The 23,939-nt window shown below is 46.4% G+C and overlaps 1 protein-coding gene across 1 annotated transcript; it reads right to left on the bottom strand.

Moving 5' to 3' along the window:
* Nucleotides 1-10,084: 10,084 nt before the first annotated feature.
* On the bottom strand, nucleotides 10,085-17,423 carry LOC143810222 (interleukin-17F-like). Its single transcript, XM_077293092.1, has 3 exons — nucleotides 17,339-17,423; nucleotides 11,958-12,208; nucleotides 10,085-10,431 (listed from the first exon to the last, which is right to left on the bottom strand). The coding sequence occupies exons 1-3, from the start codon at nucleotides 17,366-17,368 to the stop codon at nucleotides 10,197-10,199; spliced, it is 516 nt and encodes a 171-aa protein (XP_077149207.1). The 5' UTR covers nucleotides 17,369-17,423; the 3' UTR covers nucleotides 10,085-10,196.
* Between the last annotated feature and the right edge of the window lie 6,516 nt (nucleotides 17,424-23,939).

Here is a 23,939-nt window from a genome sequence, read left to right as displayed (position 1 = left end):
GACACAAATTGGGTACCTCTGTCAGAAACAATATTCTCAGGAATACCGTGCAATCGGACAACATTCTGAAAAAACAGAGGAACCAACTCAGAAGAAGAAGGCAACTTGGGCAGAGGAACCAAATGGACCATTTTAGAGAAACGGTCACAGACCACCCAGATGACAGACATCTTCTGGGAAACAGGCAGATCTGAAATAAAATCCATCGAGATGTGTGTCCAAGGCCTCTTAGGAATAGGCAAGGGCAACAGCAGTCCGCTAGCCCGAGAACTACAAGACTAGGCCCGAGCACAAACGTCACATGACTGCACAAAGACTCGCACATCTCGTGACAGGGAAGGCCACCAGAAGGATCTTGCCACCAAATCCCTGGTACCAAAAATTCCGGGATGACCTGCCAATGCAGAAGAATGTACCTCAGAGATGACTCTGCTGGTCCAATCATCCGGAACAAACAGTCTATCAGGCGGACAACGATCCGGTCTATCCGCCTGAAACTCTTGCAAGGACCGCCGCAGATCAGGAGAAACGGCCGACAAAATTACTCCCTCCCTAAGGATACCTGTGGGTTCAGAATTACCAGGAGAGTCCGGGTCAAAACTCCTAGAAAGGGCATCTGCCTTAACATTCTTAGAACCCGGTAGGTATGACACCACAAAATTAAAGCGAGAAAAAAATAAAGACCAGCGCGCCTGTCTAGGATTCAGGCGTCTGGCAGTCTCAAGATAAATCAAATTTTTGTGGTCAGTCAATACCACCACCTGATGCCTAGCCCCCTCGAGCCAATGGCGCCACTCCTCAAACGCCCACTTCATGGCCAAAAGCTCCCGATTCCCAACATCATAATTCCGCTCTGCGGGCGAAAATTTGCGAGAAAAGAAGGCACAAGGCCTAATGACGGAGCAGTCGGAACCTTTCTGCGACAACACTGCCCCAGCTCCGATCTCCGAAGCGTCAACCTCAACCTGAAAAGGCAGATTCACATCAGGCTGACGCAACACAGGGGCAGAGGCAAAACGGCGCTTAAGCTCCTGAAAGGCCTCTACAGCATGAGGGGACCAATTAGCAACATCAGCGCCTTGTCTGGTCAAATCAGTCAGTGGTTTAACGATATCCGAAAAACCAGCAATAAATCGGCGGTAAAAGTTGGCAAAGCCCAAAAATCTCTGAAGACCCTTAAGAGAGGAGGGCTGAGTCCAGTCACAAATAGCTTGCACCTTGACGGGATCCATCTCAATGGAAGAGGGAGAAAAAATATACCCCAAAAAGGAAACTTTCTGGACCCCAAAAACGCACTTAGACCCCTTCACACATAAAGAATTAGACCGCAGAACCTGAAAAACTCTCCTGACCTGCTGGACATGAGAGTCCCAGTCATCAGAAAAAATCAGAATATCATCCAGATATATTATCATAAATTTATCCAGAAAATCGCGGAAAATATCATGCATAAAAGACTGGAAAACTGAAGGGGCATTAGAAAGACCAAAAGGCATGACCAAATACTCAAAGTGGCCCTCGGGCGTATTAAATGCGGTCTTCCACTCATCCCCCTGCCTGATCCGCACCAAATTATACGCCCCACGAAGATCAATTTTAGAGAACCACTTAGCACCCTCTATACGAGCAAACAAATCAGTAAGCAATGGCAATGGGTATTGATACTTAACAGTGATCTTATTCAGAAGCCGATAATCAATACATGGTCTCAAAGAGCCGTCTTTTTTTGAGACAAAGAAAAACCCAGCTCCCAAGGGAGAAGAAGATGGACGAATATGTCCCTTTTCCAAAGACTCCTTTATATATTCCCGCATAGCAGCATGTTCCGGCACAGACAGATTAAACAAACGACCCTTGGGATATTTACAACCCGGTATCAAATCTATGGCACAATCGCACTCACGGTGCGGAGGTAACGACCCAAGCTTGGGTTCGTCAAAGACGTCTTGATAATCAGAGAGGAACTCAGGGACTTCAGAGGGAATGGACGACGAAATAGAAACCAAAGGTAAGTCCCCATGAATACCCTTACATCCCCAGCTCAACACAGACATTGCTCTCCAGTCCAAGACTGGGTTGTGAGACTGCAACCATGGCAATCCCAGTACCAAATCGTCATGTAAATTATACAGCACCAGGAAACGAATAATCTCCTGGTGATCCGGATTGATACACATGGTTACTTGTGTCCAGTATTGTGGTTTATTATTAGCCAATGGGGTGGAGTCAATCCCCTTCAGAGGAATAAGAGTCTCCAAAGGCTCTAAATCAAAACCACAACGATTGGCAAAGGACCAATCCATAAGACTCAGAGCGGCGCCAGAGTCAACATAGGCGTCCGTGGCAATGGATGACAAAGAGCAAATCAGGGTTACAGACAAAATAAACTTAGACTGAATGGTGCCAATGGAAACAGACTTATCAAGCTTCTTTGTACGCCTAGAGCATGCTGATATAACATGAGTAGAATCCCCACAATAGAAACACAATCCATTCTTCCGTCTAAAATTCTGTCGCTCGCTCCTGGACAGAATTCTATCACACTGCATACTTTCTGGTGTCTTTTCCATAGACACCGCCAGATGGTGCACCGGTTTGCGCTCCCGCAGACGCCTATCAATCTGAATAGCCATTGTCATGGACTCATTCAGACCTGCAGGCACAGGGAACCCCACCATAACATCCTTAACGGCATCAGAGAGACCTTCTCTGAAAGTTGCCGCCAAGGCGCACTCATTCCACTGAGTAAGCACAGACCATTTACGGAATTTTTGGCAGAAAACTTCAGCTTCGTCTTGCCCCTGAGATAGTGCCATCAAAGTTTTTTCTGCCTGAAGTTCCAAATGAGGTTCCTCATAAAGCAAGCCCAAGGCCAGAAAAAACGCATCCACATCGCGTAACGCAGGATCCCCTGCTGGCAATGAGAAGGCCCAATCTTGAGGGTCACCCCTGAGCAAGGAAATCACAATCCTAACCTGCTGAGCAGGGTCTCCAGCTGAACGAGACTTCAGGGACAAATAAAGCTTACAATTATTTCGGAAATTCTGGAAGCTAGCTCTATTCCCTGTGAAGAACTCCGGCAAAGGAATTCTCGGCTCAGATACCGGAGCATGTACCACAAAATCTTGTAAATTTTGTACTTTCGTGATGAGATTATTCAAACCCGCAGTTACACTCTGGAGATCCATTATTGTCAGGTGCACACAGAGCCATACAGAGATTAGGAGGAGAGAGAGAAAAAAAGACTGCAGCAAGGCAGACTGGAGGAAAAAAAAAAAAATTCCAGCAGACTTCTTATAACTCTCCTTTCTCAACCTGGGTCTTTAACACTTTATTGGCCGGTCAAACTGTCATGATCTCTGCAGGCAGAGATCATAGCAAGCCTATAGAGGGACAAGCTCTCGGAAGATGGAACTATACTGACCATGAACTAAGCCTGCCGCGCAACTAGAAATAGCCAGGTAGCATTTCCTATTTATCGCTAGATGCCCAGCTCTGGCCTAAGACCTAAATAGCTAGCAGAGGGAAATATAAGACCTGGCTCACCTCTAGAGAAATATTCCAAAGAAGACAGTAGCCCCCCACATATAATGACGGTGAGTTCAGATGAAACAACAAACGCAGCAGGAAAATAGTCTTAGCAAATTTGAGGTCCGCTTACTAGATAGCAGAAGACAGATAGTATACTTTCATGGTCAGCAGAAAAACACTAACAAAACACCATCCAGAGATTACCTTAAACTCTGGCATTAACTCATAACGCCAGAGTAGCAATCCCTGATCAACGAGAGCTTTCCAGACACAGTAACAAAACTTCAGCTGTGAACTGGAACAAATAGGCAAAACAAAACATGGACAAAAGTCCAACTTATCTAGTAGTAGTCTAGAAGCAGGAACAAGCACTGAGAGGCATCAGATAACATTGTTGACCGGCAAGAAACCACCAGAGAAATGAGCTTAAATAGCGACACCCACTACTGATGGAACCAGGTGAAACAGGAAAGAGGATGACAAGTCCAATTCCACAAGCGGCCACCGGGGGAGCCCAGAATCCAAATTCACAACATGGGCCTATCACCGGGACAAACCTCCTCGCTCCCAAATGTTTGACCTGTTGCACCTGGTACAGAAATGCCTGCAGCCAGAGTCCTCTACGCCTGCACAGTTGGTAGAACGGGTGATGATGGATCGGTTTGTGCATTCCCTCCCGAGGTCCATACAGACTTGGGTTGCCCAGGGTGATCCCCAGAATGCCGATGAACTGATCGGACTGGTCGAGAGATACCAAGGGATGGAAGGCTCCTTCGGAAGGCAGCCCATGCCGTACTGGGGGTCCCAGAAAGGGGCTGAATCCCAAAAAGGGGTGGGGCGTCCAAGGTCACAAAGGGTGGGGGAGGTGGTGCCCAAGGTCCCTACGGGTGATATTATTTGCTGGAGGTGCCACGGGCCAGGACATATAGCTGCCCATTGTTCCCAGACCACTGAGCAGATGGACTGCAGCATGGGACGCCATAGTTCATACTATGCATATCCAGCCTGCAGTGTGAACTCTCCGCCCAACGAGGGGCCTCAAGCGTGTTCTGTATAGGTGAACGGTCGAGCAGTAACGGCGCTGTTAGACTCGGGGAGCTTAGTGACCCTGGTGAGGGTCACTTTCCCTCTCCATCTGCTCCCAGGAAAGAAGGTCGGCGTGCGGTGCATACATGGTGATGCAAAGGACTACCCTATAGCCAGGGTGGATATTGAAACGGCGTGTGGCACTGAGTCCCATGAAGTCGGCGTCGTTCGGGACTTGTTGCACCCTATAATTATTGGTCGGGATTTCTGTTTGTTTTGGGATTTGAGGGGTAAGGGTTCTGAGGTCGCTAGCAAGAGTAAGGAACCAATGAACCCTAAAAAGGTATCGCCACACCCAGAGACAGACAGGTTTCCTTTTTGTGTCCTGGTTGGGGATGAGGAGGAAGTGTCCCCTGCATCTGACATTCTGGAGTTAGAGGTAACCGGTGAAAATTTTGGGACTGCCCAACATAGTGACCCAACTCTGAGGGAAGCCTTTAATAATGTCACAGTTATTAATGGGGTTGTACAGGAGCTGGGGCCAGACACAAGATTTCCCCATTTTCTGATGAATGGAGAGTTGTTGTACCGAGTCACGAAAATAAGGGAGGAGTTGATAGAGCAGTTGGTAGTGCCGGGTCCATATAGACGGAAGGTATTAGATATGGCCCATTCCCACATCTTGGGTGGACACCTAGGGGTGGAAAAAACACAGGAACGGGTTGTGCAGAGGTTCTATTGGCCTGGGTGTCACCGGGAAATAGTGAACTATTGCAAGTCTTTCCCTACTTGTCAGCTAACTGCCCCCACTCCTCATTTCAGGAGCCCCCTTGTGCCATTGCCCATTATTGAGGTGCCATTCGAGAGAATTGCCATGGACTTGGTCGGTCCCTTAGTTAAATCAGCCTGGGGCCATCAGTATATATTAGTCATCCTGGACTATGCCACACGCTATCCTGAGGCAATTCCTCTGAGAAATTCTTCCTCGAACAGTATAGCCCGCGAGTTGGTCCATGTGTTTTCCCGGACAGATCTGCCGAAAGGGGATTCTGACTGACCAGGGGACACCTTTCATGAGCAAGGTGATGAGGGAGTTATGCAAAGTCCTGAAAATCTCCCAGTTGAGGACCTCAGTGTACCATCCCCAGTCAGATGGTCTTGTTGAGAGATTTAACAAGACACTGAAGAGCATGCTGAGAAAAGCTATAGAGAAAGATGGTAGAGACTGGGACTGTCTCTTACCATATCTGATGTTTTCCATTCGTGAAGTTCCACAGGCCTCCACAGGGTTCTCACCGTTTGAGCTTCTATATGGCCGACATCCGAGAGGTGTCCTGGATATAGCCAAGGAAACTTGGGAAGCCGAAGTTACGCCCCACAGAAGCGTCATTGAGCATGTGGCCCTGATGCAGCAAAGGATTGCAAAGGTGATGCCTATCATGAAAGAACACCTCCTCCAGGCACAAGAAGCTCAGGCCAGGGTCTACAACCGGTCTGCAAGAGTTAGGCAGTTCAATCCGGGAGACCGAGTTCTTGTTTTAGTTCCGACGGTGGAGAGCAAGTTCTTGGCCAAATGGCAAGGGCCATATGAGGTCGTAGAGAAGCTTGGTGAGGTAAACTATAAAATTCACCAACCAGGTAGATGGAAGCCAATCCAAGTCTACCACGTCAACCTCATCAAGCCATGGCAAGATAGAGAGCCGTCTGTAACTCCGTCTTTGCTAAGCAACCCAGAAGGTGAGGTTGGAGGGGTTACTATAGCGGAGACGCTATCGAAGGCCCAGAAACAGCAGTGCCGGGAGTTACTCCAGAAGAACAGGGACCTGTTTTCAGAGTTGCCAGGGTACACGAAGGTCATAGAGCACGAGGCCCTGACAGAGCCACATGTGCGGGTGAACGTGAAGCCCTATCGAATTCCTGAGGCCCGTCGAGAAGTAATCTCCAAGGAAGTGGAGCGTATGTTGAAGCTTGGAGTCATTGAGGAATCCAAGAGCGGTTGGTCGAGCCCAATTGTCCTGGTCCCAAAACCAGATGGGGAGTGGAGATTTTGCAATGACTATAGGAAGTTGAATGAGGTCTCAAAGTTCGACGCATATCCCATGCCCCGCGTTGATGAGCTCATCGAAAGGCTTGGGCCCGCCAGGTATATAACCACCTTGGATTTGACGAAGAGGTATTGGCAGATTCCCATGGCACAGGAAGCCAAGGAGAAGACGGCGTTTTCTACACCAGATGGATGCTTCCAGTATGTCCGGATGCCGTTTGGCCTACAGGGAGCTCCGGCGACCTTCCAGAGGGCTATGGATAGAATCCTTGCACCCCATAAGGCATACGCTGCTGCGTACCTGGATGATATTGTCATCTTTAGCCCGGACTGGGAGAGTCATCTGGAAAAGGTCCAAGCGGTGTTTGATGCTATAAGAGAGGCGGGGTTTACTATAAACCCAAAGAAGTGTGCCTTGGGTAAAGAAGAAGCTAAGTACCTTGGATATATAGTGGGTCATGGAGAAATAAAACCCCAAATCAGTAAAGTGGAGGCAATTCAAACATGGCCAAAACCAGTTTCCAAAAAGCAAGTTAAAGCCTTCCTGGGAATCGTGGGATATTAGAGGAGGTTCATCCCAAACTTCGCCACAATGGCTGCACCTCTGACTGATCTGCTAAAAGGGACAAAATCAGTAATGGTTAAATGGTCCGAAGAAACAGAGTCAGCCTTCCAAGAAATGAAAGAGGCTCTGTGTAAGCAACCCGTTCTGATGGCCCCAAACTTCAAGAAAGAGTTTATTCTTCAGACAGATGCCTCAGATGTTGGGGTAGGAGCAGTCCTTTCCCAAGAACTACGTGGGGAGGAACATCCTGTTCTCTATCTGAGTAGGAAGCTGTCCTCGTCTGAAAAGAACTACTCAGTCGTAGAGAAGGAGTGCTTGGCCATAAAGTGAGTGGTGGACACATTACGGTACTATCTGCTGGGACGTAAATTTAGACTGATATCCGACCATGCCCCACTTAGATGGATGAGGGAAACGAAGGGTAGAAATGCTAGGGTCACCCGTTGGTTCTTAGCCCTGCAGGACTTCTCTTTCCATGTGGAACATAGGGCCGGGAAGCTGCACGGTAATGCTGATGCCCTGTCAAGAATCCCTTGTCTAGTGGGGGAAAGTGCCAAGCCCCACGGCTTTAGGCAGAGGGGGAGGTATGTAGCGTGGCTAAAGGGTGTCTAATCGACGGGAGATATGTGTCACATAGATGGCTTGCCGCTGTGATGTAACCATAGCTATCTATATGTGTTTCAGGACCTGTGGTGATGTCATAACCACATGTCTAATCATGTGATTGGTTCCGTGGGAGTGGTTAGATCTATAAAAGAAAGCCTAGTGCTTAACACAGGTGGATATGTGTGGAGGTGCTAGCCTCCAGAGTGTGTTAAGGCTCCAGGACTGAGCCTGAAGGATTGGACACTTGTTTTTCTTTTGCCTAAGCTAAAGGCTATTTGTCTTCTGTTTTTGCTATATGGTTTATGGAACAATAAACCTTTGAACTTTTGATGGAACGTGCCTCCTAAGTGTCAGCCGTCGCACTTGAGCGAGTGAAACCCCTACAACATATATATATATATATATATATATATATATATACTGTATAAAAACCAGTACAGTCATTGCCAAGCTCTGCAATAACCAAGGAATAACTAGCTGCCACCACCAACTATTTATTACAGGCTGACTGAACACCCATTGCTGGTAATATTGAGCCAAACGAGGCTTCAGGGGTGCGGTTTATAGAGCAAGAGGAACAAACCTATAAGAATTTATCTAACAATTACTCAGGGCTTAGAAAAATATGCAAAGATGTAACAAAGGTGACAAGATAATACAGTACATGCAGTCACATAGACATAAAAGGGATAAATAAAAGAAAGTTACTAGACCTTTTGTCATGAGAATGGGGCAGATCTTGTAAAGGGGAGTAATCCATATGGAAATTGGTCCTTACAGCAAACTGTGTCTCGCAGCACTTAACATGTTTCCTAAGTAAGAATCCGTTTTTACCAGGTGCGAGTCATTCTCACGTTACTCTCTCGGTGACCTCAGATGGGGGTCGGTAAATGAGATGCGGGTTCAGGTACCAAAAATTATGAGATCCCCAATCTTAAAGAGAACATGTCACATCACTTTTAGCAACTAAGCCGTCTCCAGAGTGTTGTTAGTGATGCACGTTACATCACCAGCATGTTGTTTTTAATTCAAACACCACAATAATTATCTCCAAAAATCACTTTGTATAGTTATATAGTACCTTCTCATTCAGACATTGGGTTTTTTATTTCACTTGCGGGCTTGTCATATTGTCAACGCCAATGTGGCTCTCTGCTCTTGCGCAATGCTGAGTGGCTCCTTTCACATGTGACAAGAGGCTTCCCATGAATGTACAGTTATGGGCGGCTCCCATCACTGTACATTTATATATGGCTCCAAAGGGTCTGACATAACGGGCCATGGGTTTCTTTGTAATCAGGCATTCTAATCACATAGGGACAGAAAGTATCTGAACAAGAAGCTGTTGGTTACCCCTACCAGGTGGCTACATCACATTGGGGGGGGTCATAGAGCAAAGGGGGGAATAGGGTGCTTTCGCATTACATTCCGACACCCGTCCGGTGGCCCCCGTAGTTGCTTACGTCTTAAACCCCTGCAAAACGGGATTTGGATGTATGTGCTGACATGGCTATTTATTATAATGATGCCGGCAGAATGAACTTGCTCGCTGTCGTGAGTCATTTTCATCTGTGTGTGCCTACTGGAGGTGGACACTCAGATGTAGTAGATGGCGTCTGGATGTCCATCTTCAGTTGGCGTACATGTCCAAAAATGATGTACGGCAGCGCACACGTTCGCTTTGATTCTCCATAACTAATCATATGTAAAATAATTGCAAGTCAAATTTATGTATCAGATAGCCGAGATGATTGTCTATAAAATGATGGTAGTCTCTTGTTGGAAGTCATAGTGGATGGTGAGATATGGAGGCTGAAAGTCAAGAATTTCAATCATTGTCATTCTTTTGCTCGCCAGTGTAAGTTTCCACAATGGTAAAGTAGTGCTAGTTCCATCTACAGTAGATTGTCTATTGTACTGCACATATTTCTATTACTCCTCTAGCAAAATGTTATGTTTTTCATTTGTAATCTTTTTTTTTCTTACTATACATCATGTAACCAACCAAAGCTGGACCCCTTCTTCCAAGCAGCGATAGAAGCACTATGGTATGCCTACCGTGGCATATTCCACCTTGGCCGTGCTTTAATTGCCGAGAGGACCAACATCTAATAATCTTAATGTACTCTTTGTACCAGAAGATGGCAGCGGCAGACTAGTTCATTGTACTAAAACATGAAGGTAGTAGAATTGGGTGACCATAAGCCAACCTGCGGTCAATTACCTGAAAATCTAGATAATCAAAATATACCAAACAAATAATGACCTCATTATATTTCACCGACCACAGGAAAGAATCATCATGCTGATAATTTATTGTAAAAAAATCATAAAAAATTCAAACAATTAACAAAAATGTTAACAACGGGTTTATTTTGTTTGCAAGAACTCTTGGATGTTTGTCCATACTTGTACAGACAACAACTAGTAATAAATGGTGGTAGGTGTGACACATGTGCAGCCCAGAGTCACCACCTCCATCTCCAGCCTGTAGGAGAAGCTGCAGCCTTTCTTCTCCCGTCGTAGGACCATCACCTCCTGCTGGATGGGGAAGGAGATCAGGTCTGGACTTTGATGGCCATCAGCATCTACACAAGCAAAAGTCAGACAATCGGCCTCCGCAATGACGAAAGGGAATCTGTTGGGATCTGTGTTGTGGCTAAAGAAAAAGAAAAAATACTAAATACATATAATAGGTGTAATACATTCCAGCTCCCGCCACATTCTGGTCCTTTCTGTAGAAAACTTCCATAAACTGAAAACTAATGTCATCCAAAGCCACTGATAATGTTGAGTAAATTAAATAAAATTGGAAAAATTTATGCATTCTGTACCCACGAGGCACCAATTTTCATGAATACCTGGAACATTTTCTAGTTATTCCTCTTAAAAATGAGAGTAGGTTCCATAGCCTGCTACTGCGAGTAGAGTTGAGCGAATTTTTCAAAATTCGGTTCCGATTTTCATAGAAGGTGAATATTGTTTTTGAAATATTCGCCGAAAACAGATGAACGTCATCGGAGTCAATGGGATAAGAAATGAACGAATATGTTCGGAACCGATCATCAAACATAAATTCGGCACGAAAAGGGTACCAATATGGCATGAATATGGCAAATTCAGATTCGGTGACCGGTTCCGAGCATATTTGCTCAACTCTAATTGTCAATACTTAATTGGACTGTATCAGACTTTGTGGTTACACATGATATTGGCAAGGCCACCAAAGTTCTGTATAAGAGTAAATGTCACTTGTAGCATCATTTAGGAGGAAGAAACTCCTACTGGCAATGATATAACTTAGAGCTCATGGGCACCAATGCAAAATCTCCAACAGGGCCCCCAACTATTATGAGGCTTTAATAATACTGGTCTTCTCGAATAGGACAAATTGACCTTTTAGACCCTCCTAGGCTCCAGGTTCTGGGTGTGACTGTAACCTCTTTACCTAAATTGGTTACTTCCCGGCTTTCCGGCATCTGTGGCGATGGTCGTCATGCACTCACCCTTCAGATACTGCTATTTGCATAGCCAATGGACTAAATAAATAAAAGAGAGCAAATGCCCCAAAGCAAAAAATACTAAGCATAATCAATAGTTATGCAAAAATAGTAACTTTATTGGTAACAATACAAAAATAAAGAAAGACAATGGTGATTTGAGAACAAGGTGTATGACTCATAAGACACCTGCATGGAAGTAAACACGTGCAATGTACTAAGAGTATAGTGGTAAGACTCTGATTATTATATGTGTTTCCTAACCCTAGTCCGGGCAATAAAGTGCAAAGTGCAGGCACACATGTAATGGACACAGGGGTATTTTAAGGTACTGTGACCAGGATACCTCAACAGAGGAAAACCCCCTAACACCCGCCACCCCCTGCACCTATTGCAACATGCCCGGAGATAATGATAGTAAATAATGTAAGTAAACCATAGGTCATAAGCTGAGCTTACCCATATGTGCTATCTTCAATGCAGGATGTCCACAAAATGAAGCCCCGACGCACGTTTCGCGTAAATCGCTTCTTCGGGAGGCATAGCCAATGCAGTTAAAGCAGCCTTAAGAATGGACTATAGGGAACCGATCTACATTTAACTTGTCCATTTTCATGCGGCACCCAAAACGTTCAAAATTGATCAGTTTTACTCAAGAATTTAGGAGATCTTAATAATATATTACCTATAATCCCAGGGAGATAGAGAGCGGGTGTGAATATCCTCCATCTGCACCAAACTCTCCATGTAGCTACTGTCAATGAGTCTGGTGTCAACTGTCGCACTGGTCGGCAGGCGCCGATACTTTCTTCCAGGACATTTCTGTTTGGCTTCTAGAGGGAGCTCTTCATCCCTAGATCCCAACTGAGAATTGAGGTCTGATAGGTAGTCTTCAGGAAGAACAGCAGAAGAGATGAGGGCCATCAGGTTGAAAACCTAGATAATAAATGATAGCATGGAGGACATAGTTTGTTCAGTTATAAAGTTTCATTGTACAGTTGAAAAAAAGACATGTCCATCAATTTCAACCTAGGGATGGGAAAGGATAAAGAAAATGGGGAAAGTTCAACTGAAGGATGGGAGAGGATAAAGAGAATGGGGAAAGTTCAACTGAGGGATGGGAGAGGATAAAGAAATTGGGGAAAGTTCAACTGAGGGATGGGAGAGGATAAAGAAAATGGGGAAACTTCAACCGAGGGATGGGAAAGAACCAAGAGAATGGGGAAATGGTTCAAATGAGGGATGGTAAAGGATAATGGGAATGGGGTTTAGGTACATTTATAATGCAAAACACAGTCTGTCTTAAAGAGCAAGTTTTTTCTCTCCTTATCCTGAATTTCAATCAAGTGAATCAACAGTCAGGAGAAGAATTTTACACTTGCACATAAGTATTTGTTATCTTCTTTAAAAAAAAAAAAAAAAGCATGCAAGACTTTTTTTAAACTACCGATGTTTCCTGCCTCTTTTCCATATGTTAATCGTTGTCATGGTAAGGAAGGCTACTCTGGAGGTGAACTCTTTTCTCTCTCTAGGTGGAGGCAGTGTATCTTTGTCTTTTGAACAGGTTTTACATCAATAACTTTTGACCATATTTTTTGTTTGAGCCTTTTAAGTACTTTTACAGGTTAATCATGTCTTTATCATTATTCTCTCCTCAAGCCTAAAGAGGAGTAAATTATTTCTTCCAACCTGAGTGCTGGTAAGAGGTTGCTTTACTAGAAAGAAGCGGCAATTCATTTAGATTTTAGTAGGAAAGACATTTTAAGAGAAATTATATAAAGTCCTTCCTAGATTGGAGTTACAATAGTTCTGATGTTATGGCTTGTTGCAGTCTAGACTCACAATCACATCATCTTATACTTTGGTGGGCCAGTCGTGTTTCACAATGACAGGTTTTTGTGCCCTTTAATGCTGAATATTGTGGTTTTCACTGTAAATATCTAACTGAAGCCAACTTTACTAACTTCCTCTTTCTGCTCTCTGACCACAATCTTCTTTCTTTCTCTGTCAAGAACTGACATGCAGATATCTATATGCCATCAATACCCAGCAGCTTATGAACAATCTACAGTCATCTTTAGCTCCAATCTCCTCCCTCTCCTGTCCAGACTTTGCATTGACACAATATAATAAGACATTGGAAAGTTCCCTGGACGAAGCAGTACCTGTTACAGTCAGAACGACCCAGCACAGTAGACGGCAACCCTGGCACACGCTGCAAACACGTTTTCTTGAGCGGTGCTCCAAGCGTGAAAAGCTTCAGTGGAGAAAATCGCTTTCAGCAAAAGACTTCATCCGCTATAAGTTAATGCTCAAAACTTATATCTCTGCTCTCCATCCAGCCAAACAAGGTTACTTCATCACCCTCATCACATAACTAGCCGACAATCCAAAATAACTCTTCAAAACACTTCAAAGCTACCCACTCCCTAGAAAGCACTAAAGTACAATACCAGTCACCAACCTCAGCGCTGAATCTCTGGCCACTTTTTTCCTACAAAAAATCACCAATATCTCTCATGACATGTCCACTCAATCCACTCAGAGATTGGATCCCCTTGCCTCATGCACCTCAAGTTCCCTTTTACACTTTTGAACCATTTATGGAAGAAGCTACCAAGCACCTCGCTTCCTCTCACCCTGCAACCTGCACCAATGACCCTATTCCCACACATCTCCTTCAGTCTCTCTCTCCGGCTGTCACTGTTCACCTTACTAAAATATTTAACTTCTGTTTTTCTTATGGTATCTTTACATATTTATGCAGACATGCCGTCATCATAACCTCTTTACTTAAAAAAAAATCCCTTGACTAGAACTGCACTGCTAAATATAGACCGGTCTCTATTCTCCCTTTCATCTCTTAAACTATTGGAACGCTTGGTCCACTTTTGGCAAATCTGCTATCTCACAGATAACACTCTATTTGACCCTTTACAATCCGGTTTCTTTAGGGTACCGTCACACAGTACCATTTTGATCGCTACGACGGTACGATTCGTGACGTTCTAGCGATATTGTTACGATATCGCAGTGTCTGACACGCAGCAGCGATCAGGGATCCTGCTGAGAATCGTACGTCGTAGCAGATCGTATGGAACTTTCTTTCGTCGCTTGATCACCCGCTGACATCGCTGGATCGTTGTGTGTGACAGCGATCCAGCGATGTGTTCGCTTGTAACCAGGGTAAACATCGGGTAACTAAGCGCAGGGCCGCGCTTAGTAACCCGATGTTTACCCTGGTTACAAGCGTAAACGTAAAAAAACAAACAGTACATACTTACATTCCGGTGTCTGTCCTCCGGCGTCTCAGCTTCTCTGCACTGTGTGAGCGTCTGCCAGCCGGAAAGCGAGCACAGCGGTGACGTCTGACGTCACCGCTGTGCTTTCCGGCTATGGCGCTTACACAGTGGAGAGAAGGAGAACGCCGGGGACAGACACCGGAATGTAAGTATGTACTGTTTGTTTTTTTTACGTTTACGCTGGTAACCAGGGTAAACATCGGGTTACTAAGCGCGGCCCTGCGCTTAGTTACCCGATGTTTACCCTGGTTACCGGGGACTTCGGCATCGCTCCAGCGCCGTGATTGCAACGTGTGACCGCAGTCTACGCCGCTGGAGCGATAATCATACGATCGCTGCGACGTCACGGATCGTGCCGTCGTAGCGATTAAAATGGTACTGTGTGACAGTACCCTAACACTCTACAGAAACTATCCTAACTAAAATCTCTACTAATCTACTAACAGCTAAATCCAATAGTCACTACTCCCTGCTGCTTCTACTGGATCTCTCTGCTGCAATTGACACTGTGGATCACCAGCTCCTCCTCACTATCAGCCTCAAGGAAGCTTCTCTCCTGGTTCTTCTCCTATCTCTCTAACCAATCCTTCATAGTATCTTTTGCAGGCTCTTATTCCTCTAATCTTCACCTTGCTATTGGAGTTCCTCAAGGCTCAGTCCTAAACCCCCTTTTCTTCCCCTAAAGGCCCCGTCTCACATAGCGATTTACCAACGATCACGACCAGCGATACGACCTGGCCGTGATCGTTGGTAAGTCGCTGTGTGGTCGCTGGGGAGCTGTCACACAGACAGCTCTCTCCAGCGACCAACGATCAGGGGAACGACTTCGGCATCGTTGAAACTGTCTTCAACGATGCCGAAGTCCCCGGGTAACCAGGGTAAACATCGGGTTACTAAGCGCAGGGCCGCGCTTAGTAACCCGATGTTTACCCTGGTTACCAAAAAAAACAAACACTACATACTCGCCTTTCGGTGTCCGTCAGGTCCCTTGCCGTCTGCTTCCCGCTCTCACTGAGTGCCGCCGTACAGTGAGAGCAGAGCGCAGCGGTGACGTCACTGCTGTGCTCTCGCTGTACGGCCGGATCTCAGTCAGAGCACGAAGCAGACAGCAAGGGACCTGACGGGCATGAGATGGTGAGTATGCACTGTTTTTTTTTTTTTTTACATTTACGCTGGTAACCAGGGTAAACATCGGGTTACTAAGCGCGGCCCTGCGCTTAGTAACCCGATGTTTACCCTGGTTACCAGTGAAAGACATCGCTGGATCGGTGTCACACACACCGATTCAGCGATGTCAGCGGGACCTTAGCGACCAAAAAAAGGTCCAGGCCATTCCGACACGACCAGCGATCTCACAGCAGGGGCCTGATCGCTGGTACGTGTCACACATAGCGAGATCGCTACTGAGGTCGCTGTTGCGTCACAAAACTTGTGACTCAGCAGCGATCTCGCTAGCGATCTCGCTATGTGAGACGGGGCCTTTACTGTCGAGGTTGCTCAGGGCTCAGTCCTAGGTCCTCTACCATTTTCTCTATACACAACCCATACAGGACAAACCATCAGCAGATTTATTACACATCGTTTCCTGACATCACTCCTGCATTAGCACAAAATACCATGGATTGTCTGTCCACTATCTCTAACATCATGTCCTCTCTCTATCTGAAACTGAATTCTTCCAAAACTGAACTTCTCGTGTTTCCTGCCATCAAATACCACAATTGCCTTGGGTGGTTCAACCATCACTCCCCAGCAGCATGTTCGCTGTCTTGGTGTTAAATTTGACACAGATCTTCCCTTCACTCTCTACATCCGATCACTTGCTCATATGGCCTACATCTTAATAACATCTCCAAAATCCGACCTTTTGTCATCTTTGAAGCAGCAAAAACTCATACAGTCACTCTTCATTCATTCTGAACTATCGCAACTAACTACTGATCAGTCTCCCGCTTATCAAACTTTCTCCTTTCCAATCTGTCCTGGGTGGTATTTCTGTCCAGCCACGTCCCCAATGCCTCCACCCTGAAACAGTCATGGCAATGGTTGCCCATCTGCTACAGACTAAAATACAAACGTATCTTTCGCACCCTCAAAGCTCTTCAGCGTTCTGCACCACCCTACATCTTCTCCCTCATCTATCGCTTCACCCATGCTTTCCATTCTAGAATTGATTTCAGACTAACAGTCTCCATAATTCAAACCTTGCACCTCCGACTCCAAGAGTTCTCTTGTGCTGCACCAGGTTTCTGGAATGCTCTACCCAGGAAGATCCGACTAATACCAAACCCCGACATTTTTAAGCGGGCTTTAAGAATAGTTCCTATCACCTAACATCACTAATCTAACTCTCCCCTCTTCCCTTTTTCTAAATTTTCCACAGAATCTGGTGCCTCCCATTTATCTGTCTCCACATCCCATGCACCCAACAGCATGTGGTAACTGTACTTAGACAGACACTGGCTGATGACCGGATCATGCAGCTTTATAACCTAGCCCCTATTTATTACAATGATATCTGGACCGTACAGGACAAGCACCTCCTACCCACTGAGTCCCCTATTTCCTTATTGTAGTTGCGAGCTGGACCATCACTCCTCCTGTAACTCTTGAACTATGTGTTACTTTTTATGGTCTTTATTGTCTGTACATGTTCCCATTTAATTGTAAAGCACTGTGGAATATGTTGGCACTATATAACATTATTATTATTATTATTATTATTATTATTAACGTTAAAATAAGGATTGAATGAAATACTCACCAGTATGAGCGATGTTCTTGTAAGGACCATTCTGCTTCTCCTTCTGGGCTCTCTATATTCCGGTGGATCTCCTGTTTGACCCTTCCATCCCCATCCCTCTCACTATTTGGCCGGTTTCACACGTCAGTGGCTCCGGTACGTGAGGTGACAGTTTCCTCACGTACTGGAGACACTGACACACGTAGACACATAAAAATCAATGCATCTGTTCAGATGTAATTGATTTTTTGCGGACCGTGTCTCCGTGTGCCAAACACGGAGACATGTCAGTGTTCGTGGGAGCGCACGTTTTACACGGACCCAATAGAGTCAATGGGTCCGCGTAAAACACGGACCTCACACGGACATTCTCCGTCTGGGGTCCGTGTGCGTGCAGGAGACAGCGCTACAGTAAGCGCTGTCCCCCCCACATGGTGCTGAAGCCGCGATTCATATCTTCCCTGTAGCAGCGTTTGCTATAGAGAAAATATGAAGAATAGTGTTAAAAATAAAGATCCATGTGTCCGCCGCCCCCCCACCCCCTGTGCGCCCCCCCGCTGGTCAGAAAATACTTACCCGCTCCCTCGCTCCTTCCTGGTCTGGCCGCGCCTCCTACTGTATGCGGTCACGTGGGGCCGATCATTTACAATCATGAATAGTCGGCTCCGCCCCTATGGGAGGTGGAGCCACATATTCATGACTGTAAATGATCGGGCCCACGTGACCGCATGCAGGAGAAGCCGCGGCCAGACCAGGAAGGAGCGACAGCCGACGGGGGACCCGGGTAAGTATTTTCTGACCAGCGGGGGGGCGCACAGGGGGTGGGGGGGCGGCGGACACATGGATCTTTATTTTAAACACTATTCTTCATATTTTCTCTGCAGCAAACGCTACTGCAGAGAGGATATGAATCGCAGCTTCAGCACCATGCAGAGTGGGTACCACACGCTCCGTGTGGTACCCACTCGCCATACGGGCGGCACACGTGTGCCGCAAGTATGGCCTCCGTGAGTTCCCAGGCACACGGACATGGATAACTCCGGTACCGATTTATTCCGGTACCGGAATTATCTGGACGTGTGGGACAGCCCTAAATACCACTCTTTGCTCCAGGTGGAGTCTCCATCCCAGGAATCAGAGTTTTCCCACAAGTTTCTGTAAGTTCCCGCGGTGTCTGTGACCGGTGAGGAATGGAGGCCGTCACTGTGGACTGTCCGACTCTGCCCTGTAATGTCCCATCATAAGAGAGAGAAACCAAGAGAGGAAGATGCAAGCACTTCCCTAAATTAGGGTAATAATTTATCTGAACTCTCCGCTTATCTTGCACCACAGAGATAACAGTAACCAAAGTGTTTCTTTTCTCACTTTGGAATTTAAAGAAAAATCTGCACTAATTATTGCTAAAAACTGTATCGTGAAAAACTACCCTAAAATCAAGATCAAACACACCTTCAGTATTATAGTAGTTATATTCTTGTACATAGGAGCAGTATTATAGTAGTTATATTCTTGTACATAGGGGGCAGTATTATAGTAGTTATATTCTTGTACATAGGAGCAGTATTATAGTAGTTATATTCTTGTACATAGGAGCAGTATTATAGTAGTTATATTCTTGTACATAGGGGCAGTATTATAGTAGGTATATTCTTGTACATATAGTAGATAGCCTCTGATACTGCAGTCAGGATCCAGATTCCGTTTGACCATTGGATAAGTCAGGAAAGGAAACTGGATCAGCAAACTGAATTTCAATAAAAATTCTTCTTTATTTCATTCTTTTAAAAAAATTAGTCCAGACAGATGACAAAATCATAACCTAAAAAGAGCACCGTAACCGACCATATAGTCCAATATAATGTGATTTTATTACAGAAATATATAATCACAGTAGAAAGTTAAATCGCGGGAAAATTTACAGATAAAAAATATATAGACCACATTGCAAAGTTGCAAATTAACTACAAAAATGTCCCAAAAAAAGGGACGCGTACCCAGGAGTGTGTATATATATATATATATATATATATATATATATATATATATATATATATATATACACACTCCTGGGTACGCGTCCCTTTTCTTGGTACATTTTTATAGTTAATTTGCAACTTTGCAATGTGGTCTATATATTTTTTACCTGTAAATTTTCCCGCGATTTAACTTTCTACTGTAATTATGTATTTCTGTAATAAAATCACATTATATTGGACTATATGGTCGGTTACGGTGCTCTTTTTAGGTTGTGGTCAATATTTTGTCCGACTGTCCATTTACCTTAACACCGCTCCAGGGTCTGGGTAGTAAGCACTAATACGTGTCATTTTATATTTACCCTGCACGGATTCTTCCTTTACTGCCACGTGAGCTTTCCTTTGTCTTTTTTATTGATTTTTTAGATGATAAAATCATGTAGCATTCTTACCCGTTTATATAGAGAGAGAGGCACAGCCTGCTATGACATCATGATAGAACTAACATAAACACCATACACCTGTGTTCATCTATCAGAAAAACCATGTGCAGCGCCCCAGAGTCCTGGTCGTTGCAGTGCTGTGGCTTCGCCGCTAAGGGGAGCCATGGTATGTTCGATGGCACCGAAGGAGTTCCTCCAATCAGGTATCACAGACACCAATATGTTTCACAACTGGGCCTCCGGGGGGAGCTAAGGGTGCTATTCATTAGGCCACTCCCCACCATAGTGGGTAAACTGGGGGTCAGGCAGGAAGTTAGACAGAACGCTGACGGGATTGAACGGAGCAACACCCTGTGGCAGGGGGTGTTGTGAAGGGAGAGACTGTAGGGTCTCTGCCAGGGGTAGGATCCTGGCAGAGGCTTGGCATTGAAAGAACGTAACGGGTCCGCGCAGGCTCCTGGAAGCGGCGGGACTCAAGAAAGGACTAGAAGCGAGATAGATTGTGCTGAGTGAGAAACGAGATCAAGCAGAAGGAGAATACCAGCAGGGGTTTTGTTGAAAGAGGCAGCACCCTGCTGAGGCGCAATACCGGTGGCCGGAACGCCGAGGGAGTGGATTAGAATACAGCTTCAAGCCATACTCCAAACAGCGGCAGGACAGTCGGTCTCAGGCGGGCTGTCTACCACATATCACCTATGAAGTCTTGGGGGGCAATTGCGGGAGAGGGGCGACTCTAGGGTCCCGGAAGAACTCCAGGCCTACCTGACAAACGGGTGCCATTCCAACCTGAATACAGGGAAGGGGTGGATTACAGAGGAACATCAAATCGAGTTGTGAGGGAACTTAAGAAACAGACACAACCGTTGTGGGGTTACTTTCCGTGAGCACAGCAGGGAAGGACTACAACACATAGCGCTAGAAGGAAGGCACAGATTTCCACCTGAGAGGAGAACTCTGGAGGTGCCATCGGACCGGCCGGACTTGCGTAGCCTGGTGAACCGTGTTCTGGACTGAGGACTCAGAGATCTCCAGTAAAGAGGTAAAGAGACTGCAACCTGGTGTCCTCGTTATTTACCGCGACTTACACCCCACAACCGCACCGCTCCATCGCTACCATTACTACCACCTATTACACCGGACGTCCCCCACTGACGGACAGGGCCACGGACCGGGTCTAGCCACCGTGACAACCCCGAGACTGAGAACTAGAGGCCCGGCTCCGGGTACCCCTCGGCCCTGCGGCGGTGTGGGGGCGCGCCGCAGACTTGGCGTCACGAACAGGATCTACTTAAGCCTGAAGAATCAGGTCATGTGTGCCTAGAGACTGTGATTTGTTGTGCTTGGACTGTACTTTATTACAAAGACTGTGCTGCGCCAGTTGCCGCCAAAATCCGCCGCCATTGCAGCGCTGAGGAAAGCGCAGGAAGAGAAGAGGGGCGTGGAGTGGGCGTAGACGAGCTGGAGAGCGCGAAGAATAATGGCCGCCCAGTCTAAATATTTCTGTGCAGTGAGGACGTGTCCGTCAGCAGCAGAGATCCGCCTCCTAATCCTTAATGGGGGGCGGAGGCAAAGAAAACGAAACTGCTCACGCAGGAGAGAGCGGGAAAAAGACCAGGAAGCGACCCACGTGGAGGACGCTATGGCCAGCAGCTCCGAACCCGACAGCGGGGTTGAAGTGGAAGTCTCCCCTGACTACCCGGATGAGCCCCGCAGCCTGTCCTCCGTGGATAACACCAAATTCCTGAGAGCCGAGATGGAGGATTTATATAACCAGCTCCTCCAACTGCATGTAAGAGTCCAGGCCCCGCATCAGGTGGGACCGGCAGTGGATTCCCGGACATCGGAAGAACCAGCGGGACCTGTTGCGGAAAGTGGAATCGTACCAGTGGGTGAGTCCGCCGATCCTGCCCCACCAGCAGAGGGTGTGTTAGTGGGTCCCGTAGCAGCACCACCTCTCCCGGGGACCCATAGACTTCAGCGCCTGTTACCATGGGAGGAAGCCACGGGCATGGAACACCGTATGCGAGCCCCAATCACCCCTACTCCCTTGCCGTGTGAGGTCAGCGCGGAGCGCACGGTGTGCCGCTGGGTGAACCCTGGATCCAATCTCATGGGGTTCCCCGGGGTGGAGACCCAGAAGGGAGAAATGGTACAGGCCCTAAGCTGGGAAGAATACCAGATCCAGCTAGAACAGCGGTGGCGAGAGGAAGAGGAAACACATCAGGCTAAACGGGAGGCCTACCATCAAAAAGATTTGGCGGTCAAGGACCGGGCCCGTAAGGACCCCACCACTCACCAGGCCCCGCGCAGGCAGGGCATCATCACCGTCTTTAAACTCCAAAGAGGCTGGGGCTTCATTAAAGAACCGGGGCTATACGCGGAGGTCTTTGTTAACCGACGGGATGTCGAGTCACACCTTAGAGAGGGTCACCCCGATCGAGACCTCTATCCGGGAGACAGTGTTACCTACACCCGGCATCTTGGGGAAAAGGGGTGGTTCGCTCTGAACGTCTACAAGAAAGAGAAACCAGCCCCTGTGGCCAAAGTGCCGCCGTGTGACCGATCTGTAACCACCCTGGTCGGCCCCACCTGCCTGACCACAGAACTTGCGATCTGCCACCCGATCGCCGCCACCACCGTCGTGCCTAAGGAGGTGCCCCTTCGAGTGACCGATGTTCCGGATGTACCAGCACAGAGAGAAGTGGGGACACAGACCTTGATCGCCGCGCACGACCTGGTCGTGCAACAGACCCGAACCCATGGGGTGTATCTGGCAGCGGGAGTGGACCTGAAACCTGAATTGCAGGGGTCCGCCCGCCAGGTGGCGCCTCATGGAAACTTCTGAAAGAAGAGTAAGATTTCGCTTTGTGAAAATGTAAATAGTTACTGTTTGTTCTTTTAAGTTGCTGCTAAACCTGTCCAGGGTTAATGGATCCCTTTGTTGACCCGGGATCCCCTTTGTTTGTTTTTCTTTTTCTTGAAGTTTTTGCACCAAGTTACACAAACTGCAGAAATCATGGACTGTGCATGATTCGAACTTTCTTTTGTAAATAGTTTGCACCTTCTTAAAGATGCTCCCTACTGGTTTTAGCCAAAGACACTTTGCGAAGATATTTGCCCTATTGGTTTGAGCCAAAGACACTTTGTGAAGATACCTTTCCTACCGGTTCTAGTTAAAGACACTTTGCGAAGATACCATAACGGAACCTTTGCGTGGGCTGGTAGGCTGAGAAGACGAGCTACCTCAGAAAGACTTGGTCCCCTCTTAAAGGGGATGTGTGAAATTGAACTTGAGAAAGATACTGTTGCAGAACAGTAATGTGATAATGAAGCTTGAAAAAGAAATGTAACTGTTTTACATGCTAAGTTATATGTGTTGAATTTGTTGAAATGTGAAATCTAAATAATGTTTTGCAGAAAGAAAAGATGCAGAGAGCCCGTAGGGGTAGAGATAGAGATCTGCATAGCTGAAAGTAAGGAAGTAATGATGAAGGTGAGGATAGAAGGTCAACCCTGCGTCCCCATAGAAAGTTACTTTGTTACTAAGGACAGAAGGCGAACCCGTAGGGGTTAGAGAGTGAGTCCTTAAAGGAGCCGAGTAGAGCGGGCTCAGAGTTCTTTAAACGAAAGGAATGTTATGTCTATACTATGTATAGTAGCGAAAGGCAGTAGGCCCTGGCTGAACGGGGCGGTCCTGTAAAAGAAAGGAGAGGCAGTAGGTCTGGTGCCATAGGGACAGGCGGTCCTGCAGGTTCAAAGTAGGAGAATGTGAAGTTACCTTACCCTGTAATGTGATTATAGGAAGGCCTTTGGTAAACTAAGAGTGTATGTTTCTTAAAGGCAATGTTAATTTATTGTTCCAGAATTTGCACTAAGTAGAATACCCGGTTGGGTAACAGGAGTTATGCATAGCCTGTAATTTATAATGTTGATTGTTGACCATGTTTGTAACGTTAAAAGTGTCCTCACCTCCCATAAAGGGAAGCCTGTTCAAGTATACTTATCGTTTTGCACTCAACAAAATTGTATGTCTTTTTGCTAATCTGTATTGTTGTTTTTCTTCCCAGTCCCGGAGTACTGTGTTTAACCAGGGGGGAGTGCAGCGCCCCAGAGTCCTGGTCGTTGCAGTGCTGTGGCTTCGCCGCTAAGGGGAGCCATGGTACGTTCGATGGCACCGAAGGAGTTCCTCCAATCAGGTATCAC

This window comes from Ranitomeya variabilis, chromosome 2 (assembly GCF_051348905.1).
Source record: "Ranitomeya variabilis isolate aRanVar5 chromosome 2, aRanVar5.hap1, whole genome shotgun sequence".
Taxonomy (NCBI): domain Eukaryota; kingdom Metazoa; phylum Chordata; class Amphibia; order Anura; family Dendrobatidae; genus Ranitomeya; species Ranitomeya variabilis.
The sequence above is the reverse complement of the archived record's forward strand: the minus strand, read 5'-3'. Positions and strand labels throughout refer to the sequence as shown.

Coding starts and splice junctions, on each gene's coding strand:
- LOC143810222 (XM_077293092.1), bottom strand. CDS start 17,368: ATGGTCCTTACAAGAACATCGCTCATACTG. Junction 12,209..17,338: donor CAAGAACATCGCTCATACTG/GTGAGTATTTCA, acceptor TTTATTATCTAG/GTTTTCAACCTGATGGCCCT. Junction 10,432..11,957: donor CTATCTCCCTGGGATTATAG/GTAATATATTAT, acceptor CTTTTTCTTTAG/CCACAACACAGATCCCAACA.